The 24,550-nt window shown below is 38.9% G+C and overlaps 1 protein-coding gene across 3 annotated transcripts in view; it reads right to left on the bottom strand.

Annotated features, from left to right (window-relative positions):
- SNX7 (sorting nexin 7) overlaps window positions 1-18,469 on the bottom strand; it is a 101,992-nt gene extending 83,523 nt beyond the window's left edge. The window contains exons 1-2 of one of the 3 annotated variants that reach the window (XM_073234329.1): window positions 17,779-17,914; window positions 5,206-5,297 (exon numbers count right to left, since the gene is read on the bottom strand). Coding sequence is in view for 2 of the 3 variants with exons in the window: in XM_073234328.1 (XP_073090429.1) it covers window positions 17,779-18,018 (240 nt within the window). In the remaining variant the exon portion in view is untranslated. Of the gene's footprint in view, window positions 1-5,205; window positions 5,298-17,778 lie in introns of all 3 variants that reach the window. The other 2 variants (XM_073234328.1, XM_037024452.2) reach the window with 2 other exon arrangements.
- Window positions 18,470-24,550: the final 6,081 nt, after the last annotated feature.

Genomic DNA, 24,550 nt, shown 5'->3' with positions numbered 1-24,550 from the left:
GGTGTACAGGAATGAAAATGCAATCATAATTCAGTTACATGGCTTAACTGTTATACCTGATTTTTGTTAAACCAAAAATAAACTGGTTTAATCCCAATTTTAACTTAAAACTGATAAAATTTTATTAAATGATGGGAAGAAGTGTATGTATATGTTTGAGGGGAAGGACATTGCCTATAAAACAGTTTCAAAAATGCCAATACCCTGACGGAAAAAGGAAACTGTTGGAGACTGAATAAGACTAAAGAGACAAAGAGCTAACTGTAACACATGATCCTGAACTGGACTCTACCAATGGGGGAGAACATTTGACTTTTCCCTCTAAAGTATACTACGGACAACTGAAGAAGTTTGAAAGGCTCTGTGGATTACAATGTAGTATTCCATCAGCGTCAACTTCCTGATTTGTATATTTACAACTGTGATGATGTAGGAGAGTGTCCTTGTTTCCAAAAAAGACACATAGGCCTCTTAGGAGTAATAAAACATCATGTCTTCAATTTAACCAACTTAGAACAGAGAGAGCAAAAGTTGTGGAGTGGTGATTGGAAAACCTAAGTTCTAAGTGAAATTGCAACTTTTGTCCAAGCTTTAAATTATGTACAAATAATTGAAAAAATATTTATAGTTTTCAAAAATTAAATCATTCTGCAAGGCTTAAAAGAAAACAGAAATAAAAAAGCAGCTTCCCTCCTCTAGCACTGCTATTACCAGTTCATACTGTCCTCAGAAGCAAATTCTATTAGCTGTTTTTGATTCTTGTTATAGTCCTTATTTCAAAACAACATACATACTGCTTTTTTTTACTTTTCAATTTTGGTATCAGGTTTCCTATTAAGGAGGATGAAAAGTATTTATTTAGTTAATTAATCAAATGTGTGTAGACTTGCAGATTCCTGTTTTACTCAGTGGGTCACAATCCATTAATATCATAATTTATTTTGATATTCTAAGTGTCCTACACCTGACTAGTGGCACCTTAAAGCTGGCACCTGGGTATTTTTGCTATATCTTCACTACTCCATGAGCACTTTACTTTTCAGCATAACAAAATTTTTCAGTTTATCTTATATTTTTCCTGGCCCAGCCATGAAATCAGACATTCCTCCAAGCAGCTTTGGTTCCATTTAGACATTAGAATTTAGAAACCAAAATATAAATACTAGGAAATATATGTATGATAGACATGAATACATATATATGTGTACACACACACACACACCTGGATCTAGATAAATACAGACAAATAGAGATATAAAGAGATTTTGAATACCATGAGTATACACTGATACATCCAATTATAATTTTACACCACATGGCTTATTCCAGCCTTCCCCCTTTCCATATTTGTAACTCTTTTCTCCCACAAAGAAAAGCCTGATTCCCATTATCTTGAATGTATTTACTTATAAATTCAATCCCCTACATGTGCTCAATATCCAGACCATGTCAGCTGCCTCCTCAGCCCTGCCCACGTAGGCCAAGGAAGCCTCTTTCTCATTCCCAACCATGTTGGATCCCTCCTCAAGCCCCAATCCCACTGGTCAATTCCTTGGACACACTGGTCATCCCCTCAGGTATCTTCAATAGTTTGTTTTTAAATAACTAGGAAAGAAGGTCTACATGTTATTTTTAAAGTTAGAAGTGAAAAAAAAAGTATAATATGCAATAAACTTTAAATACACTCATGTTTCATTCACACCCAAAGATAAAACTAACACTATCAAAATGACAAGTTATTTTTCCGGTGGTAGTAATGACTTGTTCTCCAACTCCATACTTTCTCTTTTAGATACCTTTTTTTTCTCCAAAAGCAAGAATATAGATGATAGAATACAAAGTTTTGTCTGCTGTTAGGCAAAAACTAAAGTTAACTGACACACATAGAGATTAATTCTGCAGCAAAGTCTATCTTAGTTTAGCAAGAGTTGGCCAGTCCTGAATGAAAAAATAATTACATAGGAGGTGAAAAACTGGGATCTAGTTCTGTTTCCACTAAGTAGATAACCTTGAATGATTAATTCAGCCTTTCTAGGTTAAATTAAGGAGTGGACTTTAAAATCTCCAAAATCTCTCTCACCTCAGAGGCTAAAATAATACCTTCCAAATTCATTAATACAGTAAGATGTTGCAAAGACCTGATATTCTAACAAAAGTTACTTTTTAATAGTACTATGAATCACAAAAGTCTGAAATTATAACATTGACTTTTTTTCCCTCAAAATCAATCAACTTAAATGCTTTTGAAGTAGCAATAATATCCAGAGCACTGTTCTCAAGGTCCCTCCCAGAAATGTAGTTATATGAGCTACATAATACAGCATTTGGGTAATCCTTCAATTAAATAATACAAAAGTATTAGGGCAAGTCACGCTTATTGAAGAAACAAGAAGAACAATGATGTTTATGTTAAGAAGGTAACTGTGATTACAGGTTACTGTGATTACAAAATAATTTGTGAAAGGAAATACATCTAGGTATGAGTTAGACCAAGGAACAGGAAACAACTTACAGGTAGGTTAATCAGACACAGAAAAACATAGACACAATAAGACACAACAAAAGTTTTGCAACAAAAATTCAGTGAAATAAGCTATAGTGCATCTCTAGGATAGGACACAATAAAATCTATCTCTATGACAGAATATAATAAAGTGATTAAAACTAATATTTTGGAAGAATGTATAGTAACTTGGAAAAAATACTCACAGTACATTATTAAGATTATAAAATCTGTGTACCCCTGATTCTAATGTGTGTATGTTTGTTTATGTGAGTGTATGATGGGGGAACCAGAGGACAGGAGAGAAAAGGAGACACAGAAGATGAGTAAGGCAAGGGGGAGTGAGCACACTCACAATGTGCACACACATACAAACAGAAGCTGTACAAAAAGAAGTTAACAGAAGTTATGCCAGGTGTTAGGATTGCTACTGAGTTTAATATTTTCCTATGTGAGTTTTTGTATATCCCTAAATACTCTAAAACAAACATACTATTAACATATTATTTTGAGAAGAAATATTAAAATTGTCAGAGCTAACACTGTACATAATATGTTCAGAGACAGAAAGGACTATTACAGTAAGTTAAGAGTTATCTAGGGTCATTCTAGCAGAAGACCTTGGATTACCATTTACTTTTTTTCTTAACTCACCAAAACTGCATAGTCAAATAGGAAATATTTAAATGTCAGGGATCATATGATAATGGGATTGTCACAATGAATTATGAGATACTAACACAATGGAATACTAAGCAGCCATTAAAAACAGAATTTAGAAGTTCCAAATCAATGAGCAATGAGCATGTACAAAAGTCTCTCTCAGTAACCATTTTATATAAATACAGGTATCCCCCACTTTTTGAAAGTTTGTGTTATGTCACTTCACTTTTAGGAAAGACATAAATTAGTACCTGTTTTGCTAACTGAAAGAGATCCTAAGGATTTTCTCTTTTATGAGAAAAAGCTAAAAGTGAAAAGAGCGTGCAACATTTTCGAACTGCTACATTTGTTTTGCAGAGAGCCACTATGGAGGCAGTGTGCACCCCCAGCAGCAAGAGTGGCCCCACCAAGCTCCTTCCCCAGGAACTACTCTCAGCATCTCAGTATGATGCCACCAAAAGCTTTAAACTGTGTCTGCGAGCATCTGTGCTTTCTCTTGATTTATTTTGTGCATCCATTAGCAAAATGCATTTTAAGGCATCAGAAAAGCCTAAAAGAGGTTATTTTTTTCTGTCTGGGAATGCTCATATTATTTCCACATAGATTAATGGTCATTGCTTCTTCACTTTATGCCATTTTGACTTTCAAAAGGTTTCACAGGAACATTTCACTTTCAAATAGCAGGGGAAACCTACAGTATTTTTTTAAGCTGAAAATTTTAATTTGCAGGGCAAATGTACTTTAAGTTTCACTGACATGGAAGACAACCATGCGCTTTGGCATTCTCTGTAGTTACCCCCTTAACTTACCACAACTCACCTCTTCGAACTGCTACATAATTTAGCATTCTATTTCTTCTGCTTAAAAGACATCCTTTTGTAGAATGGGAAAGATCTGCATGAATTTATGCTCACAATTACAATGAGATCTAGTGTGGTGTCATAAAAATATGCTTCAATGTCTAGCAAAGGAAGAAAATTACAGGCTGAAATTTAGCAACATCTCAGATTTCAGTAGAAGGATTTAAATTACTGTGAATCACTCAAAAACATTCTTAAAACCTTAATAAGACTAAAGTGCTTTAGATTCACTTCAAAAGAAAAGGAAAAAATACACTGACAATACTTAAAAGATTTACATTTGGACATGAATAAGTGACAGAAATGAGTGTTTGAGACAAGCCAAAGCACCAATTAACAAAAAAGAATTCCATTTAACCTTTTGTGGTTGATGCTTCCAGAAATGGATCATTAAAATTTGTATTTCCAAAGAAAGGTCTCATCTCCACAATGCAGGCCTCTTTCCTCTTGCTATCTCTCTCTCTCCCCCAACCCCCACCCTGCCACCCTAACCCCTCTCAACTTCATTTATATATTCATTCATTCTTAGCATCCAGATATATGTCCATTATCTTACAATGTTTTCGACAATGAAAATACATCTTCTCATTTTTTTCTTCAAGGCATTAAAGCAGAAGAGAAATTACCTGTGTAGTAAATCTCTACTTCTTAAATGACATCAAATACCTGTCCTATAGCTAAGATAGTGAAAACACACACACCACTACAACCAAAAAATCTTGGGATGATCTCAGATTGAGATTTGAATATGTGTAATGAAGAAGTAAGCCAAATTGTTACAGGAAGTCATTGTCTTTTATCCTTATCCAAACCAACATATCCACTGTAAGAAAACCACTTAAGTGAATTTACTGAAATAAATGGACATTAGAGTTGTGTTTGTATGATACTGGAATTTACTGACAAAGCCACTTAAAAGTTAAGTGTAAGTTTTCCTTATTGTTACTTTCATTATAAGCATCTGTTACGGGTTGAATCGCATCCTCCTAAAATTTATATGTTGAAGTCCTAACCCCTTGTACTGCAAAATGTGACCTTATTTGGAGATAGGATCTTTATAGAGGCAATCAAGTTAAAAGGTGGTTACTGGGGTGGGTCCAGATGTAATATGACTGCTGTCTTTATAAAAAGGGGCAATTTGGACACAGACACACAGGGAGAAGATGGACATCTACAAACCAGCTTGAGAGGCCTGGAAGGGATCCTTCCCTCACTGCTGAGAAGAGACCAGCCCCACTGAAACCTTGCTTGCAGACTTCTAGCTTCCAGAACTATGAGAAAATAAATTTTCATTGCTTCAGACACCTAGTGGGACTTGGTTACAGCAGCCCTAAAAACTAACAGCATGTCTGTACCCAGAGTGATACACAACATGTAAGGAGACACTAAGCTTAAAATATTTCATCCTGTCTCCATTCATTCATTGTTTTTTACAGTAATTTCTGAAAAATGTTTTTGCCTCCCTCCTGTAATACAATTAGATGGTTCCAAAGTTCTACTACTGAAACAAACAAAATACATAGCTGAATTTTAAAAAAAACAGTGCCTTGCCATTCGGAGCTGAACACTCAAAGAAACAGATTAAAGGGTTAGGTACGACCTCTCTAAGAGATGTCCTTCCTTAATATCCCTCTCTGAGATGCTACTCCGGAACATCTCATAAATATAACATGAATTACTCCAATAACACTAAATCGCACCCGCCATCTGTGCACAAACAGCTATTTTCCCTTTACAAGGAGAGGGAACAAAAAATCAATGTGAGAAGTGTGATAAATCAGAACAGTGGCATGAAAAGGCCATGCAAATAAAATTGCTGATGCACAAGAAACACGCGCACCAAGAGACATCTGGTAAAAAAGCAACTTAAAGTAGAGGGAGTGTGAGAAATCCTGTTGTTTTGAGGGACACTCATCTTGATGGGCCTAAGTTTAGAATTACCAGCTGTGTTTTGGTTTACAACTCCTTCCAATCTGCCTGCTTATAATAATAATAAAAAAATTAGAAAGGCTTTCTGTGGAATGCTGCTGAAAATGTGACTGGGGGGAAGAGCCTGTTCTGGGCTCTCTAAAGAGGCCTACAACATTCTAGGTAAACAAAATTTCCAGTTACGTAGTATATATACCCTGCATGCATATTCCATAATTTATTTATCCATTTTTACATTTCTATTTTCCAGCAGTGTTCCCTTGAATGCACTTGGACTTCCTTAGGTCTTGTGCACTACAACACTATATACTGACCACAGAAATGTTTCACGTGGTTTTATGTGACATAAGTCATTTATTTCACTTTTCTGAGGTTCAGTGTTCTTACTTGTAACCTCTGAGAGAGGTCTTATCTCACTTTGGATCACAGAGGATCAAGGAGAGGATAAAAAGATGAATAAATGTGATGTGTACATTATCTGCTTGAAGGCTTTATGTGAATTATCTTATGTAAACCGTACAATGACCCAGGTTCTATTTCTTCCCATTTTTTTTAATCAGAAAGCAAAACTATTGAGTAGGTGCTCTTTTATACCTTGTTTTCAGATGAGAAAAGAGAGGTTAAATCACTTGTTCAAACTCTAACTGCTGTTAAGTGGAAGAACTAGCATTTGACCTCCTAACTGCCATAAGTCAAAAGTACATCAAGGTATGATCCCTGGGAGTTGTCAGTGAATTCACTTTTTTCAGTTGCCCATGAAATTAAATAGAAATGTAAAGCAAGAATAAATCAATTCTTATGGTTAATACATAGTTACTTAGTGCACAAAACCTGAGGAAGTACAAATACATTCAAGGAGCATTGTTAGCAATTAGAAAAAACTAGAAACAGAAGAATAGATAAATTGTGGCATATGCATACAAGGTTGTATATACTATAGAGCAATGAAAACCAACTACAGGCAAAATCACAAACAAATCTCATAAACATAATGTTAGGAGGAAAAACAAGTAAATCAGATAAGAATTCGTACAGAACAGTATCATTTTTTAAATTCCTAAAATATACAAGGTCCAAATCCATATAAATCATTAAACTATATTGCTTCAAGATACAAATATAGAATAATCTTTTATGAAAACCAAGCAAAATGATAAACACAAAATTCAGATTATTATTTCCTTTTAAGCAGGATAAAGAGAGAATATTGGAGATGGCTACATAGGACATATCAAATTTTAGGTTTATGTTTTAATTCTTAAGCTGAGTGGTAAGTAAATGCATGAAAATTTTATTATTCTATTACTAGGAGACTGTAAACATTTCCCATAAAGGGCCAGATAATAAATTTGGGCCTTATGGGCCATCTCTCTCTGTCACAGTTACTCACCTTGGCCACTGTAATGTGAAAACCATCACAGACAATACATTAAAAAACAGGTGTGGCTGCATGCTAATAAAACTTTATTTACAAAAACAAACCATACTAGATTTGGCCTACAGGCTTCTTGCTTCTGCTTTATACAGGTATTATATAGATAGTTATATAATATACAGAGACAGACGTAATATACATACATATGTTTACATATAATTTGCAACTTACAATGGGTTGGACTTATGATTTTTCAACTTTACAATGGTGCAAAAGTGGTACACATTCAGTAGAAACCATACTTTGAATTTTGATCTTCTCTGGGGCTGATGATACGTGTGGTAGGATCCTCTTTCTTGGTGCTGGACAGCAGCAGTGAGCCACACGACCACAAGGGTGGACAGTCCAGACACTTGGAGCTGTTCTGTGTCCATAGAGTTGCTCTGCTTTTCACTTTCAGTATAGTATTGACTAAATTACAGGAGATACTCAATACTGTATTATAAAACAGGCTTTTTATTAGATGATTTTTCCCAACTATAGGCTAGTATTAAGTGTTGTGAGCACATTTAAGTAAGGTAGGCTAGGCTAAGTGATGATGTTCAATATTAAATGCATTTTTGACTTGCAATATTTTCAGCATACAATGGGCTCATTGGGACATAAACCCATTGTAAGCTGAAAAAGAACTATGTATCTTCTGCAGGCATGAAAATATCTATATGGATTCAATGCTGACTCACTGGAAGTAGTATAAGCCAGGAAAAATAATTGCTTTAACCAGAATTCTTCAAGAAGTTTTCTATGGGCAGATCACACTGAAGACCTATCTAAGGAATATAATAAAAATAGTTCCTAAGGAGTGTAACCAGCTGACTGTACACTTATTAGGCAGGGCTAAAATGTATTCTGGCCTACAGTAAATTAAAACTACTCCCCTAAACATAAGTGCCATCTTTATAGATATTCTCCAGGGAAAGCCTTGATATCTAGCCACACCAACAAACATGAATGTTCCTGAAGAGACTTTATATGCTTAAAATATATCAGGAAAACTATTAGACAGTTAAAACAGCTGTGCCAAGAATATTCTTTTACCCTACTACTTCTAAATAGCCTAACAGACACTACATGTAATGACTCATTCAAAGGGGAAGCTATACACATAATAAAGCATTTAAAAGACAACACCAAAATTTTGGTCACACTCTCACAGTAACTGAAAAACATACGCTTTGGTAATTTTAAATTAAAAGTGTTCATCCTCAGTTTTATCTCCCTGGTGCCTGCCTCCTTTGATTTCATGGAATTTTTTCCCATATTTCCCATACTTTTAACCTAAGTAGTTGTTATACAGCCCAACCTAAACTACCAATATAATACCAGAACAGCCTCCCTTAAATAAATATAAGCTCTTTAAATATTAGAAATACATTTTTGTGATTCTCAGAAGACCTCACTGTATAATTCAGTAAATTTATTTAAAAAAAAATCATTCACCCAAAATGGGTGAAGTTTATAGTATATTGATTATATGTCAAAGAAGTTAGTGAAAAAAAAAAGTAAAAAGAAAAAATGAAAAAGAGTACAGCATACCAAAGCATTTCTCAAAGTTAAAAAGTAAAATTATTCTATGGTATACAGATTATATGTCAAAGAAGTTAGTGAAAAAAAATAGAGTGCAGCATACCAAAGCATTTCTCAAAGTTAAAAAGTAAAATTATTCTATCTTCAATTTTAAGAACTACCGGTTTAGCCTTCTGTTCTATTTTATGACATATGTTTTACTGACTTTTTATGTCAGTACTTGCTAATAATTTTGATTGCCTGACAATATCTTTTTTTATTAATACTACAAGCAATACATTTTTTTGTCCAGCATGCCTGATACATGTAGTGTCAGAGTTAATCAAATATTCCATTTAAAAGTCTTTTATGGATACAACTTTTCCCTTGTTTACTGAGAAAACTTTAAGATACATTCTTAAAGTGAGCAACTGTGAATGATTATTTTAATTTTTAGTCTTATATCTTCTTCGGAATATGTTCAAAAGAAATAAATAAATGCATGGATAAAATTAATTTTGAGCACTATATTCCATAGCTGTTGAATCTGTTTTTCCTTCTGATCACACCAGCCACTTGGAAAACTGTACCAGATTGTCAGCATTAACCAGAGCATCTGATGAGAACCTCAAGGATGCAGAAATAAAATTGTACCTTTAAAACCCAATTGAACAAAGTATATTTTTAGGGCATATTAAGTTCATATCTGCAGTCTTTTGACATCATTTTCCCAAAGTATTTGTTATAATTTTCTGCATTTCTACTGACCAATAAGTAAATGCATTGGCAAAAATGAACTGTACATAGTTCCCTTTCCTATAGGTTCCCATGGATTAATTTTTCCTTTTGGCTATACAGCATCCAATCCTCTTTCCAAACACCACATTGGATACATTTTCTTCTAGTGCCTATCCACTTCCGCATTTCCCAACTTCAAAACTACTCTGTGAGCAATCTAATAATATTCACCATGTCATTCATTTCCTGCCAGAGTCGGTTGCCATTGCTTACCACCAGGCCCCGATTGAATCAGGTGCTACTAACTTAAAAGGATTTATTTATTTTTTTCAAGTAAAAGATGATTCCTAAATGATTTCCTTGGGTTTTTTATGCTGAGTGTTTGTACCTTCTAAGGCAATCCAAGTAGGAAATTTTGTCCAGGGTTGACATTCAACATAGTTCTGTGTCATCTGGCAATTACCATTTACTCACCATTTAATAAGAACAATTTGTTTTAATTCTATTTGGTTTAGTATTCAGATAGGAAAGACCAACACAATACAAACTGATTAACTGAAGACAGACCATTGGCAAATTACTGTAATAATTGGGTCTACACACAGGAAAAGGTCACAGGCCATGTCATCACTAATGTATTTCTAATAATAATGTATAATGTAAATATATTAATGTATATTTAGAGTTCCTACTCTCCTACCCTCAAGGAGTTTAATCTATTGGAGGTAGACAAGCAATCAAGGTTTTAGAGAAGATAAATAAACACCTTTTTATAAGGCAAAATGTTACTAAGAATCACAAGATTCAAAACACTATTATGAGGAGCACAAAGTGAAGAGATTAAGATGGAAAATGGAGAAGTCCTTAGGAAACAGACAGCTTTACATTGGGCCATAAATAACAGAAAGGATTTTGTTTTGTGGACCTAAAACAAATTACACAGAGATAGAAAAATACAAAGTAAGCTCACATACAGCAAGTGGACCATAGATCAGTGATTCTGGATCAGTGCTTTTCAAATTGTAAGGTGCAAACAAATCACCAGGGAATCCTGTTTTAAAATATAGATTCTGATTCATTGGGTCAAGAGGGAGCTCTGAAACTGCATTTCCAACAAGCTCCAAGTAGATGCAATAGATCGTGGGATGTATTTTAAGTAATCAGGCTGTAGAGGAGACAGACTGGTGAGGCAGAAGGCAGGACAGCCGGTATGCAGGCTGATCACCCAGACCCTTGAATGGCAAAATGTGACATGATCGGAAACATCAGTTGCTGCAAGCCCAAAGGATAGACTAGAGACAGAGGCCTAGCCTAGTTAATGGCTTTTCAGATGTAACAATGTAACTATTTTAATTGTAGCAATGGGAACATGAAGATGGCACTAATTACAGAGATTTCAAGAAGATAAAAGTGATGGAGGTTATTTTTTAGATATTTAAGGGACATGAAGAGCAAGTGAAAGGGATAAACAGAAGGTAACAGTAAGTATTTTATTATGTGTATCAGAAATAGTCACATCATTAGCAGTGAATGAAATGGAAAAGATAAAAGGGATAGAAAGAGAAATACAAGAATCAGAGAATGATGCAATATAGTTCAGGAATTAAGTTGAAGAGATGAGCAGACCATCTTGTCAGGACTTTCCATTGCTCTTGTAGTTAAATTTAGTAATCTAAAATTCCATTTGTAACAGCTTCTTAACAGTGGAAAGGGGCAGCCCAACTGTCCTGCCCTCCTCTCCTCTGGGACAGTTAGTCATCCAGCCTGTGCTTGAACATTTGTAGTGACAGAATTCATGACCATGCTGAGTAATCCTTTTCATTTTAGAACCTTCAGTTAGAAAACTCTTCCTTAAATTGGCCTAAAACTTGTCTCCCCATACTTTTGACCTAGTGGTTCTAGTTTTATCCTTCAGAACTACAAATATTTAATCCACCTTGATCATAACTCTTCATGAAGAGTTGTGAAAAGAATTAACCCAAGTCTTTTCCAAGCTAAACTACTTTTTGTTCTTCCCCAGCCTTTCATATTATGTGGCAGTTGCTAGAACATATTATCAGTGAAACCTCTTTGTTCATTCTCCACAACAGCAAATGTGCAGACGAACTTACTACTGCAGCCTTCCCCACTTCTTGTGCCCAAGAATGACAGTGCTTGTGGATCCAAGCCCTCTTTCTGCTGAGCGGGTAAGATCTCTGGTTCTACCTTAACATAGCGCTCCAAAGAACCAATAACAGAGTGCTGGCATCTGCAGATGACCTAACTTCCCTGTGCCACTTTCTGACAAAGACTATCAATTCCCCTTTAAAATACAGTGGGTAGAATGGAACGTCAGAAGTGGCAGGACAGGGCAGATCACAGAACAATTAATACTCTATATGATCTTGGAAATATGGTGTTTGTTTAGATTCAATATCATGTCATTTGTGTAAATTGAGTTTTCAATCAAAGAAAATTGATAGGAATATTTGTACATAAAATGGTCCTATTCGAAGTCTCCCCAAATTTACCCTGAAATGCCCTTGTGTAATTCTGTTGTTGACCATATACATGCTCATTCATAAGGAGAACTTGAGGGTTTTTCATCTTTCTGTTTCACTCACTCACTCTTCCTTCACTGGGAGGCATACGAAATTACTTTACATGTTAGAAAGCTGTGATGGTAGAGAGTGGAGCCTCTAGTGGAAGGAATATAAATAGTTCCAAATCATCACTATTTCCCTTAGCTTTACTGCTTCCTCTTTTCTTTTCATCATCAAAATAGTAAGACCCACCGAGGAAAGTTCAGAAGTAGACCAGGGAAGGGGGAACACATGACTTGCCTGTTGTAATCCTGTATTTTAGACTTCAAGTGAGTTGGACATTTGAGAGTGCATGCACACACACACACACACACACACTCACACTTTTATATACTATACACACACAAACAATATGTACATACAGACACTCATAGATGCATACACTAAACACATATACACTATGTACATATATGTGTGCATGTGTGTGTACAAAGTATGTGTATTTTACATATTTCTATATGGATCACCAAGGTAGGAAATCATTCATTCCATCCATTCAAAGATATTTCTTTAGTAACCTATAACTCAAGCTACTGCTCAAGGTACTCACATTTAAGTGTAAATTAACTGAAACAATTAAAAGGTCAGTTCTTATGCGTTGTAGCCACATTTCCAGTACTCAGGGGTCACAAGTGGCTAGTGGCTGCCACATCAAATAGGCAGGTACAGAACATGCCCATCACTGCAGGTCTTTCTGCGCAGCAGCATCTCATGGCCAGACACTATAAGCTCTTTGCATGTAAGTCATTTAATTCTCATATTTATTATTTGCCTTCAGTTTACAGATGAAAAATCTGAGGCATGGAGAGGTTAAGTAACTTGCCCAAGGAAACAAAGCTAGTAAGTGGTGGAGCCAGGATTTCAAATACAGGCAGTGTAGCCACAGGCAGTGTAGCTCTGCTCCTACCCACTAAACTGTATTTTTATTTACAGTGACTAGCAGAACATTCTTCAGGACTTTACATTTACCCCAATTAAATATCATAGTCTACTCCTGAACCCAATATTCTAATTTATCAGAAGATTTGGAAAGCTTTGTTATACAGATTATTAGCTATTATAGTTTCTACTCCTGTGTAATATATCATCCCAAAACTTTGTGGTATAAAACAATTTCATTGCTTTTATATTTCATCATGCTCACTGGTTTAGTAGCCCAAGAATTTAGATTAGACACAGCAGAAATGTCTTGCTTCTCCTCCACTACATGCAGGGCCTCAGCTGAGAAGATCTGATGGCTGGAAGTGCTTCATGCTGGGGGTAGAAATCATACAGACATCTTCACTCACAAGCCAGCCACTTGATGCTGGATGGTACCTGGGATTTCAGCTGGGGCACCTGATGGGAGTATTTGCATGTGGTTTCTCAAGGGAACGTGGGCTTCCCCGTAACATGGAGACCTTAGCTTGCATTTCTTACATTGCAGCTACAAAAAGCACAGTGTCCCACTGGACAAAGCAGAGCCTATGTTTCCTTTTATGACCTAGCTCTGGAGGCTGCACCATATCCATCATTTCTACCAAGCGTAACTGGTCAAAGCAGTCATAATAATCTCACCTAGATTCAAGAAGAGGGGAACAGATACCACCTCTTGATAGAAAGGTAGCAGGTCACATTATGGAGGAGCACATGGGATGGGAGATAGAGATATGGCTATCTTTATCCAAAGCTTTTCTCTATACTTGTACTATATATTATGCTGGTATTCTTTATTTTCGACCTCCCAGTTTCCACCCATTTTTCCCTGTGCCCTAGACGGCTGACCCCTATGGATGATACCACCTGAGCATCTTTATCAGTGGAGGCCATAAGCAGGAGATCAAAAGCAGGAGCATAGCTCAGGGAATATCCTCCCTATTTCCTCCCTGTTTAGGCACCACATTTCTGGCAGTAGCACATTTCTAGCTACATCTCTCTGTAAATACAGTTCCTGTGAAAGTGGCCCCATCTCCCCTGCTCTGGCTCTCAATGGATTCCAGCAACACTATTTCCATTCCTCTTCCCTTTAAACTAAGGGTGCTAATGTTTTTTGCTATACAAGTCTCTAAGTCTCTCAGTATTCCTTGTTTGTTCCTGAACCCTGATTAAAATTCTATAAATAGTTCTTGCATTAAACTCTCTTCATTTAAATCACTGGAGACAATTCTGATTCTCATCAGGACAAGGACTGATACAGGCACACAATAGGAACTAAATAAAGATGGTTCAGAAAACAAATGTGAAACTTTCAATATCTTCTTCTAAGTATTTGATAGAAGTGTTGAATAGTATAATTATGTTCCTCTATAACTATTATGAATTTCTAGATTGACAGAGATCCTATACATATTTATGGGAGCTAGATGTCTCAACAACTATATTCTATTATTCTTTCAAAAATAACCTTTTCTATAAAAATATGAATGACTCTTTTAAAAGCCTTGCTCCATATGTTTGTCATATTTCTGATTTAGCATAAAAGCAATCTTAGTTTTCCATAACTAATAAAACATGACCATGTCTTTCTTTTCAAAGAGTTTATAAATAAAATATCAAATAGTTCTATTGCTTTGATAGCCTTGCTGGATACTGAATTATACTGATCTCTACTGTCCGGGCTTTCCTTTTTGCCTATTATTTTAAAAAAGAATATTTACACAACTCTAGTTTTGGCGTACCATGCCTGCATTGCATTTCTCCTGGATGACTAGTGGTGATGAGGATAATTACATATGTAAATTCCCTGATTATGCTTGATAATGCAAATCTCATTTTACAGTCCTGAATACCTTTAAACAAACAATTAGAGTTCTCATTTACTGCTACCAGGTAAGAATCTCAGTGCTTCCCTGTGACCTAGTTACCTATGATAAGTTTCAATTGCTCTTTCTTCTACACATTAAGTATGTAATAAAAATAAAGGTAATGTATTTTACTTTAATATACTTTCCAAAAAAAAGGAGAACCTTTCCCTTTAAACACAGAGAAAAAGGCCTTTTTTCTCTAATTACATTTATTTTTTTGCAAGCCTTACCTCATTTGGCCCAGTTCTAACGCTATTCATACAATATCGTTATAATTTTTATCCTTTTGTTTTTGTTATTGTTTCTTGTTTCTGAATCATCAGTTATGTTCTCTTATGTTCTCTATGGTCTTTTGAGATATTTGGCATCATTTTCTCTTCACTGGATTATTTGAAAACTCAGAACAATTGTTTGTTTTACTCTCCATCTCTCTTGATTTATGTTGTCATTTAGAGTTTCTGTCACATTTTCCACCTGGACTTCCAGACTGTGATTACAAGAACTGAACCTTGCATTTCTTTATTTCCAAGAAATAGTTAGTACAGCATCTTAGCCAAAATATCTAACATGTACTTGTAATATACTGTGGCAAGAAAAGAATAACAATAAGCCAAAGATCCTACTCATGCAAAAGCTTTTAGATGGCAGCGTGATATATATTCACAAATAATCTAAGAGAATAAGGAACCACAAGTGTAAACATAAACTAAATATGAAAGTAGTGGATCTCAAAGTACTAAAGGGTTACCATAGTATAGTTTAGAAGTAATTTTTAATACCATCCTAGGGTAGGCTGGGCAATGAGTTCTACATAGCGGGGTAGAGTTCTACATAGCGGAAGGCTAAAAAGGAACTAGTAGGCCAATAGAGAGTACTTACCGTAGTTAATGGTTGAAAAATTCAACTTACTGAAATATAAGCAAGAGGGTAATTTAAAAAATTTCTAAGTATTCTTTTCAGACTTCAACCAATGTGATATCTTTACCTTAATCTATGTGGCCAGTTTCTGTAGGAGTGGTTCTTAACTTGTTTAAGTGTCCAACACATGTAATTGAACAACACTGATATGCAGGGTGGATCCATGTGTATGGAGCTGAAGTTTGCAACCTTTTTAAAAAGAATACAAAACTATGTAGAAAAACAAAATTTTATTTACAATGAGAAAAGAAATCTCAACAACTGATTGAAGCCATGGAGATCTATATTCCTTTATTCTGAGACAGCTGTAGGCAATATACCAGAAATGCTTACTTAGAAATGTTTCTGCTTGCAACCTGTCCTTCCACAACCTACCTAGAACATCTCCAACTCCCATTTCCAACCACCCAAACAAAACAACATCTGAAGCTTAAATTGCATTAGCTTCACCTTAGCTCTACCTCTGACAACAGGGGCTCATTAGAACAGTGATTCTTAAGAGGGAGCTAGAACACTCAGAATCTAAGAAAGGAGAAACCACATGCCAAGTTTAAAACAATCCCAGATGATTTGGTACACAAATGCGACGACTCCCAACACTCTTCCTTCCCTCGGCTAGAAGTTTCACAATGTAGAGTCATACACAAATATTCAGAGACTCACGGGGATCTTGGAAGACATTGTAAGGGCTGGCCTATTGTCCCTGACCTGAACATAAAGTATATGTGGAATGTAAAAAGGCAGTGTTAACTTTTTACAACTGAACATAAAATAAATTCACTGTTTTATAATTTAAGCACACTGAAAGGTCAAACACTTTATCAAGAGCACAAACTGATACTCTGTCTAAATATCTAGAACACAACGTGCCTACCATTTCATCTAATCCTAAGAAAAAGGAGTTTTGCATAATATTCCTCTTTGGGGTCAGATATCACTTTCTAACTGCACTTCGCTCTCCCACAATAAAGCAGTGGTTAAGTATGTTGCTTTACCTAACATCTCGAAGTAACATTTAACTTTAGTAATTAATGCAATGTTCTCACATCAACTCAGGTATTCCACCAGCAGCAACGTGAGAAACTTCAGCTGCCCTGCCAGAAAGGTATTTTTTTCCAAAAAGAAATGACAACCACCAGCGTACACGCACCACACGTCCGCCACTAACCCGAGTCAATTTCTCTACTACAAAGTAAGAGGGCCCTTTGGTCCAGATTTCTCTGGGGAAAGGAAAAAACGAAAGCGTCTGGCAGTGGGTTGGCCGACAGTCGCTGACCATCTGAAAAATCCTGAGCTCTGCAGTGAGGGAATTTCCTGCTGGACACACGAACCTTTTTCTCCTGAAGAGGGGACTCTGTCGCACCTATTCGCAGTGGACTTGGAGACTCACCCGAGTCTCAAATCCACAGCCAGTAACACTAAATCAAGGATAATTTCTCCAGACTCGAGTTATCTCTCTCCCCGAGTTCAGGGCTGGCCGCACGCGAAAAGCTGCTGCTAGGACGGGGCCACTTTCGGGCCACCGTCTCTCGGGTTCGGGCACTGTCTCGAGGAGACGTCTGCGTCAGTGAAGAAAACGAAAAAGGGAAAAAATTACAACTTTGCAGACTCCACGATGCCACCACCCAGCCGAGGGGTAGGTCAAAGTGCATTAGACTGGGCGGCAGCGGTCGGGGCCCTGCCGGACGCAGCGCGGGCGCGGCGGGCGGCCCGGCGGAGCGGGGGCGGCCGCGCAGAACCCCCCACTACCCCACCTCCAGCTCCGAGCCTCCCGCGCGCCGCTGCGGGGGCCGCCGCACAGCCGTGCCAACTCCGGGAGTTGCCTTGGAACTTTCCTGGGGCGCGCCGCCGCCGCCCTCACCTTACTGAACACCTCCAGGTCGTCCTCGTCCTCGTCCAGATCCAGCACCTCGGCCTGCAGCAGGGAGGAGGAGCCGCTGCTGCCCGGGACGGGCTCGGCATCCCCCGGGCTCTCCCCGCCGGCGCCCCCGGCTGGGAGGCCCGCAGCGCGCGCCTGAGACGCCCGGCGCTCGCCCTCCATCCCGAGAGTGCGCGCCCGGCCGGCCGCCGCTGCCAGCCCGGCTCCCCCGAGCCTGCCCATTGGCTCCCGCGCGTCCTGCGCCTCCCCGACCGGCCCCGCTCCAGCCCCTCGCCCGCTGCGCAGACGCGGAAACGGCGCGGCGAGCGCGGGAGCGGGGCTCGTCCCCCATCCAGCCTGGGGCCTGCGAGAGGCGCGGGAGTGGGGCTGTCGAGCTGTGGCTGGGGTAGGAAAGGGCCGCCGGCCGCTGGAAGAAAGCCGGGGAGGAAGTTGGAGGAGGGCGTCCGGGCGGCTGCCAGGCGAGGGTTTCCGCGGGGGCGTGGGTCTGGCCAGAAGCGCCTGGGCGAGGAGCCGCCGCGGGGCTGGAAGGCAGCCGACCCATCCCGCCGAGGGAAAAGCCAATAGTGTATTTCCTGCTTTAATGGTTGCCTTTCTTCTTGGTTGTGGTTTTCTAGTCCGCTTTTTACTAAGGCTAATGCAAAAATAAAGACAAGAAAAGCTCCTCTGTTTTGTAATTGATTTTTGACCCAGTGACCAGACCGTGTGGTCATTTTACTGTCAAGCCAGGCAGGTTGGATTTAAAACTATTTGCAGCCACTTTCATATTTATCTTTACTCCTAGACGTCTTCTTGAAGTTAATGAGCAAGAATGTTAATTACTGAGAGTCGAGGACAAGGAGCAGGACTGGACTTTGCCACCAGGAAATAATGTTCAGTCTGCGCTGCCAGTGCATACCTGTAATTATGGTTCACTGCTTAGTATTAAAAAAAATTAAATTACAAAGTAATGGAAAATTGAATGCAATCTGATTTCTTTGGAACTGTCTGCACGTTTTATTATTTGCTATCCTCAGTCTCAGCTCTTTTCTCCCATCAGTCCTGACAAAAATGTCTAAGAAGTTTGCATATAACCAGGGAGAGGACTAAGTCGAACTTGGTTTCTAAAACTTTTCCTGGCAAACTATTTAACCCAATGTTTAAAATGCTTAACTTTTAAAAATTTAAGAGATATATGTAAGATATATAGGGAAAGAGTTTCTCTGTTTCTGATTAGAGGAAAAGGCTTTAATAATATGTTCCCTCTTAATCAAAGTATCTCCCCCACTCAACCCCCCGCCCACCCATTGGTTTCAGTTTATATGCCCAATTCTTTACTTGGACTGGTCTCTGGGCCCTGTGAATATGCCCTCTTCTTCTGATGTTTTATGGTTCCTGTACCCAAAATGCCTGTTTTCTGCTCATCTTTTAGGAATTAACTATAGTCCCATCTCTTTCAGGAAGATTTTTCCAAATGACACAGTTTGTTAGCAATTTAGCATTTAGTTTTATTCAATTTTATAGATTGTACTTATTTCATGCGAATTCTTTACATTCTGTAGTAAACTCTAACTTTTTAAGGTTAGGGATCACTTTATTTATTCATAAACGATGCTATCAGATGTACTCACTTAAAAAGGTTCTCTACTAAGGACTAGAAGGAATACAAACTATTGAAGATGGTTGTTTTCTCATTAAGCTCATCTGGCTAGTGAGAAAGAGTCAAGGTTTTCTAATTACAATATGAACAGGAAATTCCTAAGGATACTGTAACTCACAGAATTGTCAGAAAGCATAGAGACAGGCTCAGAAAATGGACAGAACACAGCAAGACTACACAACTTGGATCACAGCCCCAGCCATGCCGCTGAACTAATGGTGTAGACAGTGCAGCCAATATTGCTAAACACTGGATGTATCCCATCTCCACATACTGCCATTGATGCTGATGTCACTGGACTCCAGATGCTGTCACCACCATCAGTACTGTCAGGTAGTTAGGCAGACATGAGTGGGTCCTACCCTGTCTTGGACCAGGTCCTCCGCCTCTTCATCTACCCCTTTGTCACCAGATGGCAGAATATGCCCAAAACCCCTCCTGTTTATGGTTCAGTCTCCTGCCTTAACAGGGCCAAACAAGATGTAAAAAAGTCTAACCCGCCTTCCAGAGCACCAACACAGGTTGGCACACTAAGACCCAGAATGCAACTGGAGCTACCTAATGGTTCATTATACCATAATTATAATAAATTTACATTGTGGTTTTGCCTACCTCCACCCACTTCTATCCTGCCACCCCATGGCTTTTACTTGACAATTTATAAGTAAGACCTGCACACTAGGAAGGTTATATAACCTGAAAATGTCAATCAACATGTCAATTGAATGATGTAAGATGAGGGGAGGGACTTTTCACCATTTTAAAGACAACCCTAACCCTAATAGCGGGGCTTTTCTGAACAGCCCACCGTCCATCCTTCTCAAGAGCTTACTTTTGCTTTGCTTATAAATTCCTGCCACTTCAGACTGTCCTAAGTCTGTCACTTGATTGAAGTATTTCCATTGAGAAGACAAAGAACTGGGATCTAAACACACCAGTAACAGTATCACAGGTGCCTCTGAGAACTGCCTCTGCTATTACTGCCACAGGAATGCCCCACAGTCCTGGATCTCTGTAGTAATAGTTCTAGTTTCAAAACCCTGGAAGGTAGATCTGCTTGGCCCACTTAGCCAAGTCCTCTGGAGATTCCTTACACAGAAGAGTTTTCTAAACATAGAAAGGCCGTATCAATGCTGGTCAGCCAAAAAAAAAAAAAAAAAACCCTACAGTAATTCACTCTGCTAGTGGCCCAAAATTAATATCATATTTCTTCACATACTTTTTTTCTCCCGTTCCTGCTGAGTGGTGTCCAGCTATGCCTCAAGCACCAGTTCCCCAAAGGAAGAAAATCCAAACCTACTCATTACTGATGCAGTTTCAAGTCTAATATGTCTAATCCTCCTCCAGTTTTGCTGTATCCTATTGATGTTTTGCAATTTATGGAAGAAAATTTTTAATTTAATTACCAATACACTGTGCGGGCTTATTCAGCAGCATAGAAAGTCCTTAACTGCCACATAACAGTCTCAGATTCCCATTAAATGGGTTCATCACTGGGTTCTTTAATGGAAGAGTTCTTATTTAGGCACTAAAACCTCCAAACCAGCATAGTCCAAAACTTTAAGTACAGGTATCATATTAAGAGGAGTCCTACCCAGTCCTGCCTCTTGTTTCCTGAACTGTTATTATGATTATAGGAAAAAGAGTATCACATATTAATTTTTGGCTCTGAGAATATACATCTTGTCAGAAAGCTCTTCCTCCCACACTTTCCAGGTGAGATCTCCTCAGATCATAACTGAGTCTTTAACTCAACCATCCATAAAGTTGGCTGTTTCTGGTAATGAGATTCGTAACACAAGTCACCCCATGAGCATTGCCCAATGGCTTTGCTTCTTTTGCTGAAGGATGATTAATTGGTTAAAAAATGGTATGTGTGAAATCTAATGGGGAATAAACAAGCCAGTAAGTGTGTGGACGATCATTTTGGGAGAAAGTTGCTGAGCAGAAAAATCAAATCCAGTGTGTATCTTTTGGAAGCTGATCAAATCAAGGCATCCTCCAGATTGTGTGCCAGGGGGAGGACCAGGAGTAGTTGCTGATGGGACAAGTTGAACGCTCAGCCATGAAAGTAGCCATTCCTTTAGGTAGGGGGAAATCCATGTTGAGCTGACACATAGTGTCTGTCCTTAACACCTTGGCCACTTGGTATGTGAGGCCATGGAACAAGCACAGGAGTGCCTGGGAAAGCAGTAGGATTATAATTCACAGAAACAAAATTCTTTTCAAGCTTACTATTCTATCATAAAAATTCATCCAGTGGGGCTTTTTGGAAAGCATTGCCATGGGCTACAAATATATGTTGATTCTGGGACCATTCCAATCCACATACATTTTCCCAAACCTTCTTGACTCCTAGACCCTACTTCATTCCTTCTAAGTTTCATCCCATAAAACATTTAGCGTGTATCCTTTAAACAGTATAGAATCTTCATCCTAGCCTCCTTCCTTTGAAGCAGAATGGGCATTGCTATGTACCATTGTTACTGGTTGAGATGCTGTTTTTCCTAGGATCGTGTCTTGGAGGCAATGAAGAATGAAGCCAACAGACAAGAGTACAGAGCAACCAGCAAAGCTTTTAATGAAGAGTAAAAAAAAGCCTCCTGCTAATTAAGAGGGGCTCCAAGGAAGGAAAACCACTTTGGCTGCAATGTCCAAGAATTACAAGCACTGGAAAGGAAGATTTCCACCTGGTTGCCTAGGACTTGTTGCTAAGGCTGGGCTGTGGGATCAGAAAACCCCTTTTTTTCTCAGGCTGGCCATTTCAGAGCGTGGTTTCTTAGCCTTAAGATAAGTCTCTCCTGAGCTTATTATGCTGACCTCAGCATTTTTTAGGAAAATTAATCATGCTTGTCCCTTGTCTCTGCCCTACCTCACCTACATTAGCTGGAGCAAGTCTCAAGGTCCACCCAGATTCAGAGATCAACTCCCTGAATTCTTGATGGGTTTTCCTTTGTATGTGATCTTTTTTCTCTCTCTGGCTGATTTGCTATTTTAATTATTATATGTCTTGGTGTCTTCCTAGGGTACCTTGTGCACATCCATGGTCTGAGAGATTATTACCTTCCCCAGATTGGAGTAGTTTTCAGCAATTATTTCCTCAAAGAGAGTTTCTATCACTTTTTCTCTCTCTTTTTCTTCTGGTAGCCCTATAATGCAAATATTGGATTGGTGACACAGTTCTCTTATTCTTTCATTCCTGAAGATCCTTTTTTCTTTGTGCCTTAGCTTCTTTGTATTCCTGTTCTCTAATTTCTATTTCATTTACCATCTCCTCTACCTCATCTGTTTTTAAATCCCTCCATTGTATATTTCATTTCAGATACTGTATTTTTCAAAGTTTCTATCTCTTTCTTGAACTCTTCCTTAAGGTCTTGAATATTATTCTGTAGCTCTGTGAGCATGTTTATGATTTTTATTTTGAAATCTTTATCAAGGAGATCGCTGATTTTAGTTTCATTTAGCCCTCTTTCTGCTGCTTGAGGGATATGGGTTTGTGCAAAATTCTTTTGCCATTTCATATTTCTAATGATTACTATGGAATAATAACTTTGTGTAGGCAGCACCATCTAGTGCTCAGAAGCTCTACTCTCTGGAGCTGCCCAGTACCTGGAGCAATGGTGGGGGTTGCAGGCAAGTGGTGCCATTGCCTGCTGGGAGGAAAGAGTTCTTTTCTGCTTCCTGGCTGTAGTGCCTGCCTCCCCTGCCAGGGCCAGTTGGCTGAGAGTGTGGGGAGGAGCCTCTACATTATGCCCTTGTGGCTACTGTAGGTGGGACCAACCTCTGGCTGGCCTGGCATGATGGTGGGGGCAGAAGGTTTGCAAACTGATACTGGCCGGGAGGAAGGAGTGGCAGGCAGCATATCATGGGGGCCTCAGGGCTGCATTGGCAGCCAGGGGGATGGAACTCCTGAAGCTCCTGAAAGTTCCCAACCTGTTGCATTGAGTGTGCTGAGACAATTTTGTCCACCTGTCCTTTCTCCTGAGCAGCAAGCTCTGTGTAATCCTTGCCTCTTTAGCACCCCTCTCGCTGTTGGGAAGTCTTTCAAAGTGCCTCCCAGAGCGGCAGATTGTGGGTATCTGTTCTCCACAAGCAGCTGGAATCTCAGTCTCTCCAAGTATTCTGCCTGCCTTTGCTTTCCAACCTCACTAATTTCCAGACCGTGTAATGTGGGTTCATGCTCCTGGAGCAGATCTCCAGGGCTGGGAGTTTAGCAGTCCTGGGCTTCTACTTCCTCCCCACTCCATTTCTCTTCCTCCTGCCAGTGAGCTTGGGTAGGGAGAAGGCCTGGGGCCCGCCAGATCTTGGCTTTGCTACTTTACTGAGAGGTTTTCCCCAGATGTAGGCAGTCTGTCATAGTCTTCTTTTGGGTTGCTCTTTCAGGATTAGTTGTATTTGCTGTATTTACATGTTATATGTGGTTTTGGGAGGAGGTTTCTGCCTCACTTCTCACACTGCCATCTTGTTGGTAGGGCACAGCTTCTTATGGGGTTTGATTCACCATCAAACTCATGTAGCTGTGGTGGCATAGTCTAGTTACTCAGGTATTGTGGGCCTGGCCCAACCCAGTTTGCTGCCCCCTATATCTTCTCCTCAGTCCCAGGCATGGACACACACCAGGAACACTAGAGGTCCTTCATCCCCTCACTTTCATCCTGCACAGTCAGCCAGAGCTGACCCAGTCTGAGTTGGACATGGAAGTTCACTAGCCTCCTGAGGAAGGCATAAGTGCCCAGTACAACAGTGTTCCACAGCTTTCCTGGTGCCTCACAAAATTCTGAGGCTCAGCAGCTCCCAGAGGTAGATTTCTAGCAGGTTCCACTAATGAAGTACTTCATTGACTTCTTCACCATTCAGGAAGCCAAAGTGGTACTCTTTCCAATGACATCTTATATCAGCCTTAGGAATAATGGTCACATCTTATATCTGCTATTCCTAAGTTCTTTAGAATCCTTTTTAATTCTCATTAGACAATTTCTCCTTACTCCAATCCCCTTTTTAATATCAAGCTTTATATTAAATGTTCCCTGTTCAAATGACTGTGTGATCCTCTCTCTTGATTGGATACTGAACAATACAGAATTGTTACCAGGAATGATTCTAGCAGATAGACCTGCA

Source organism: Manis javanica, chromosome 4 (genome assembly GCF_040802235.1).
Source record: "Manis javanica isolate MJ-LG chromosome 4, MJ_LKY, whole genome shotgun sequence".
Classification (NCBI taxonomy): domain Eukaryota; kingdom Metazoa; phylum Chordata; class Mammalia; order Pholidota; family Manidae; genus Manis; species Manis javanica.
The sequence above is the reverse complement of the archived record's forward strand: the minus strand, read 5'-3'. Positions and strand labels throughout refer to the sequence as shown.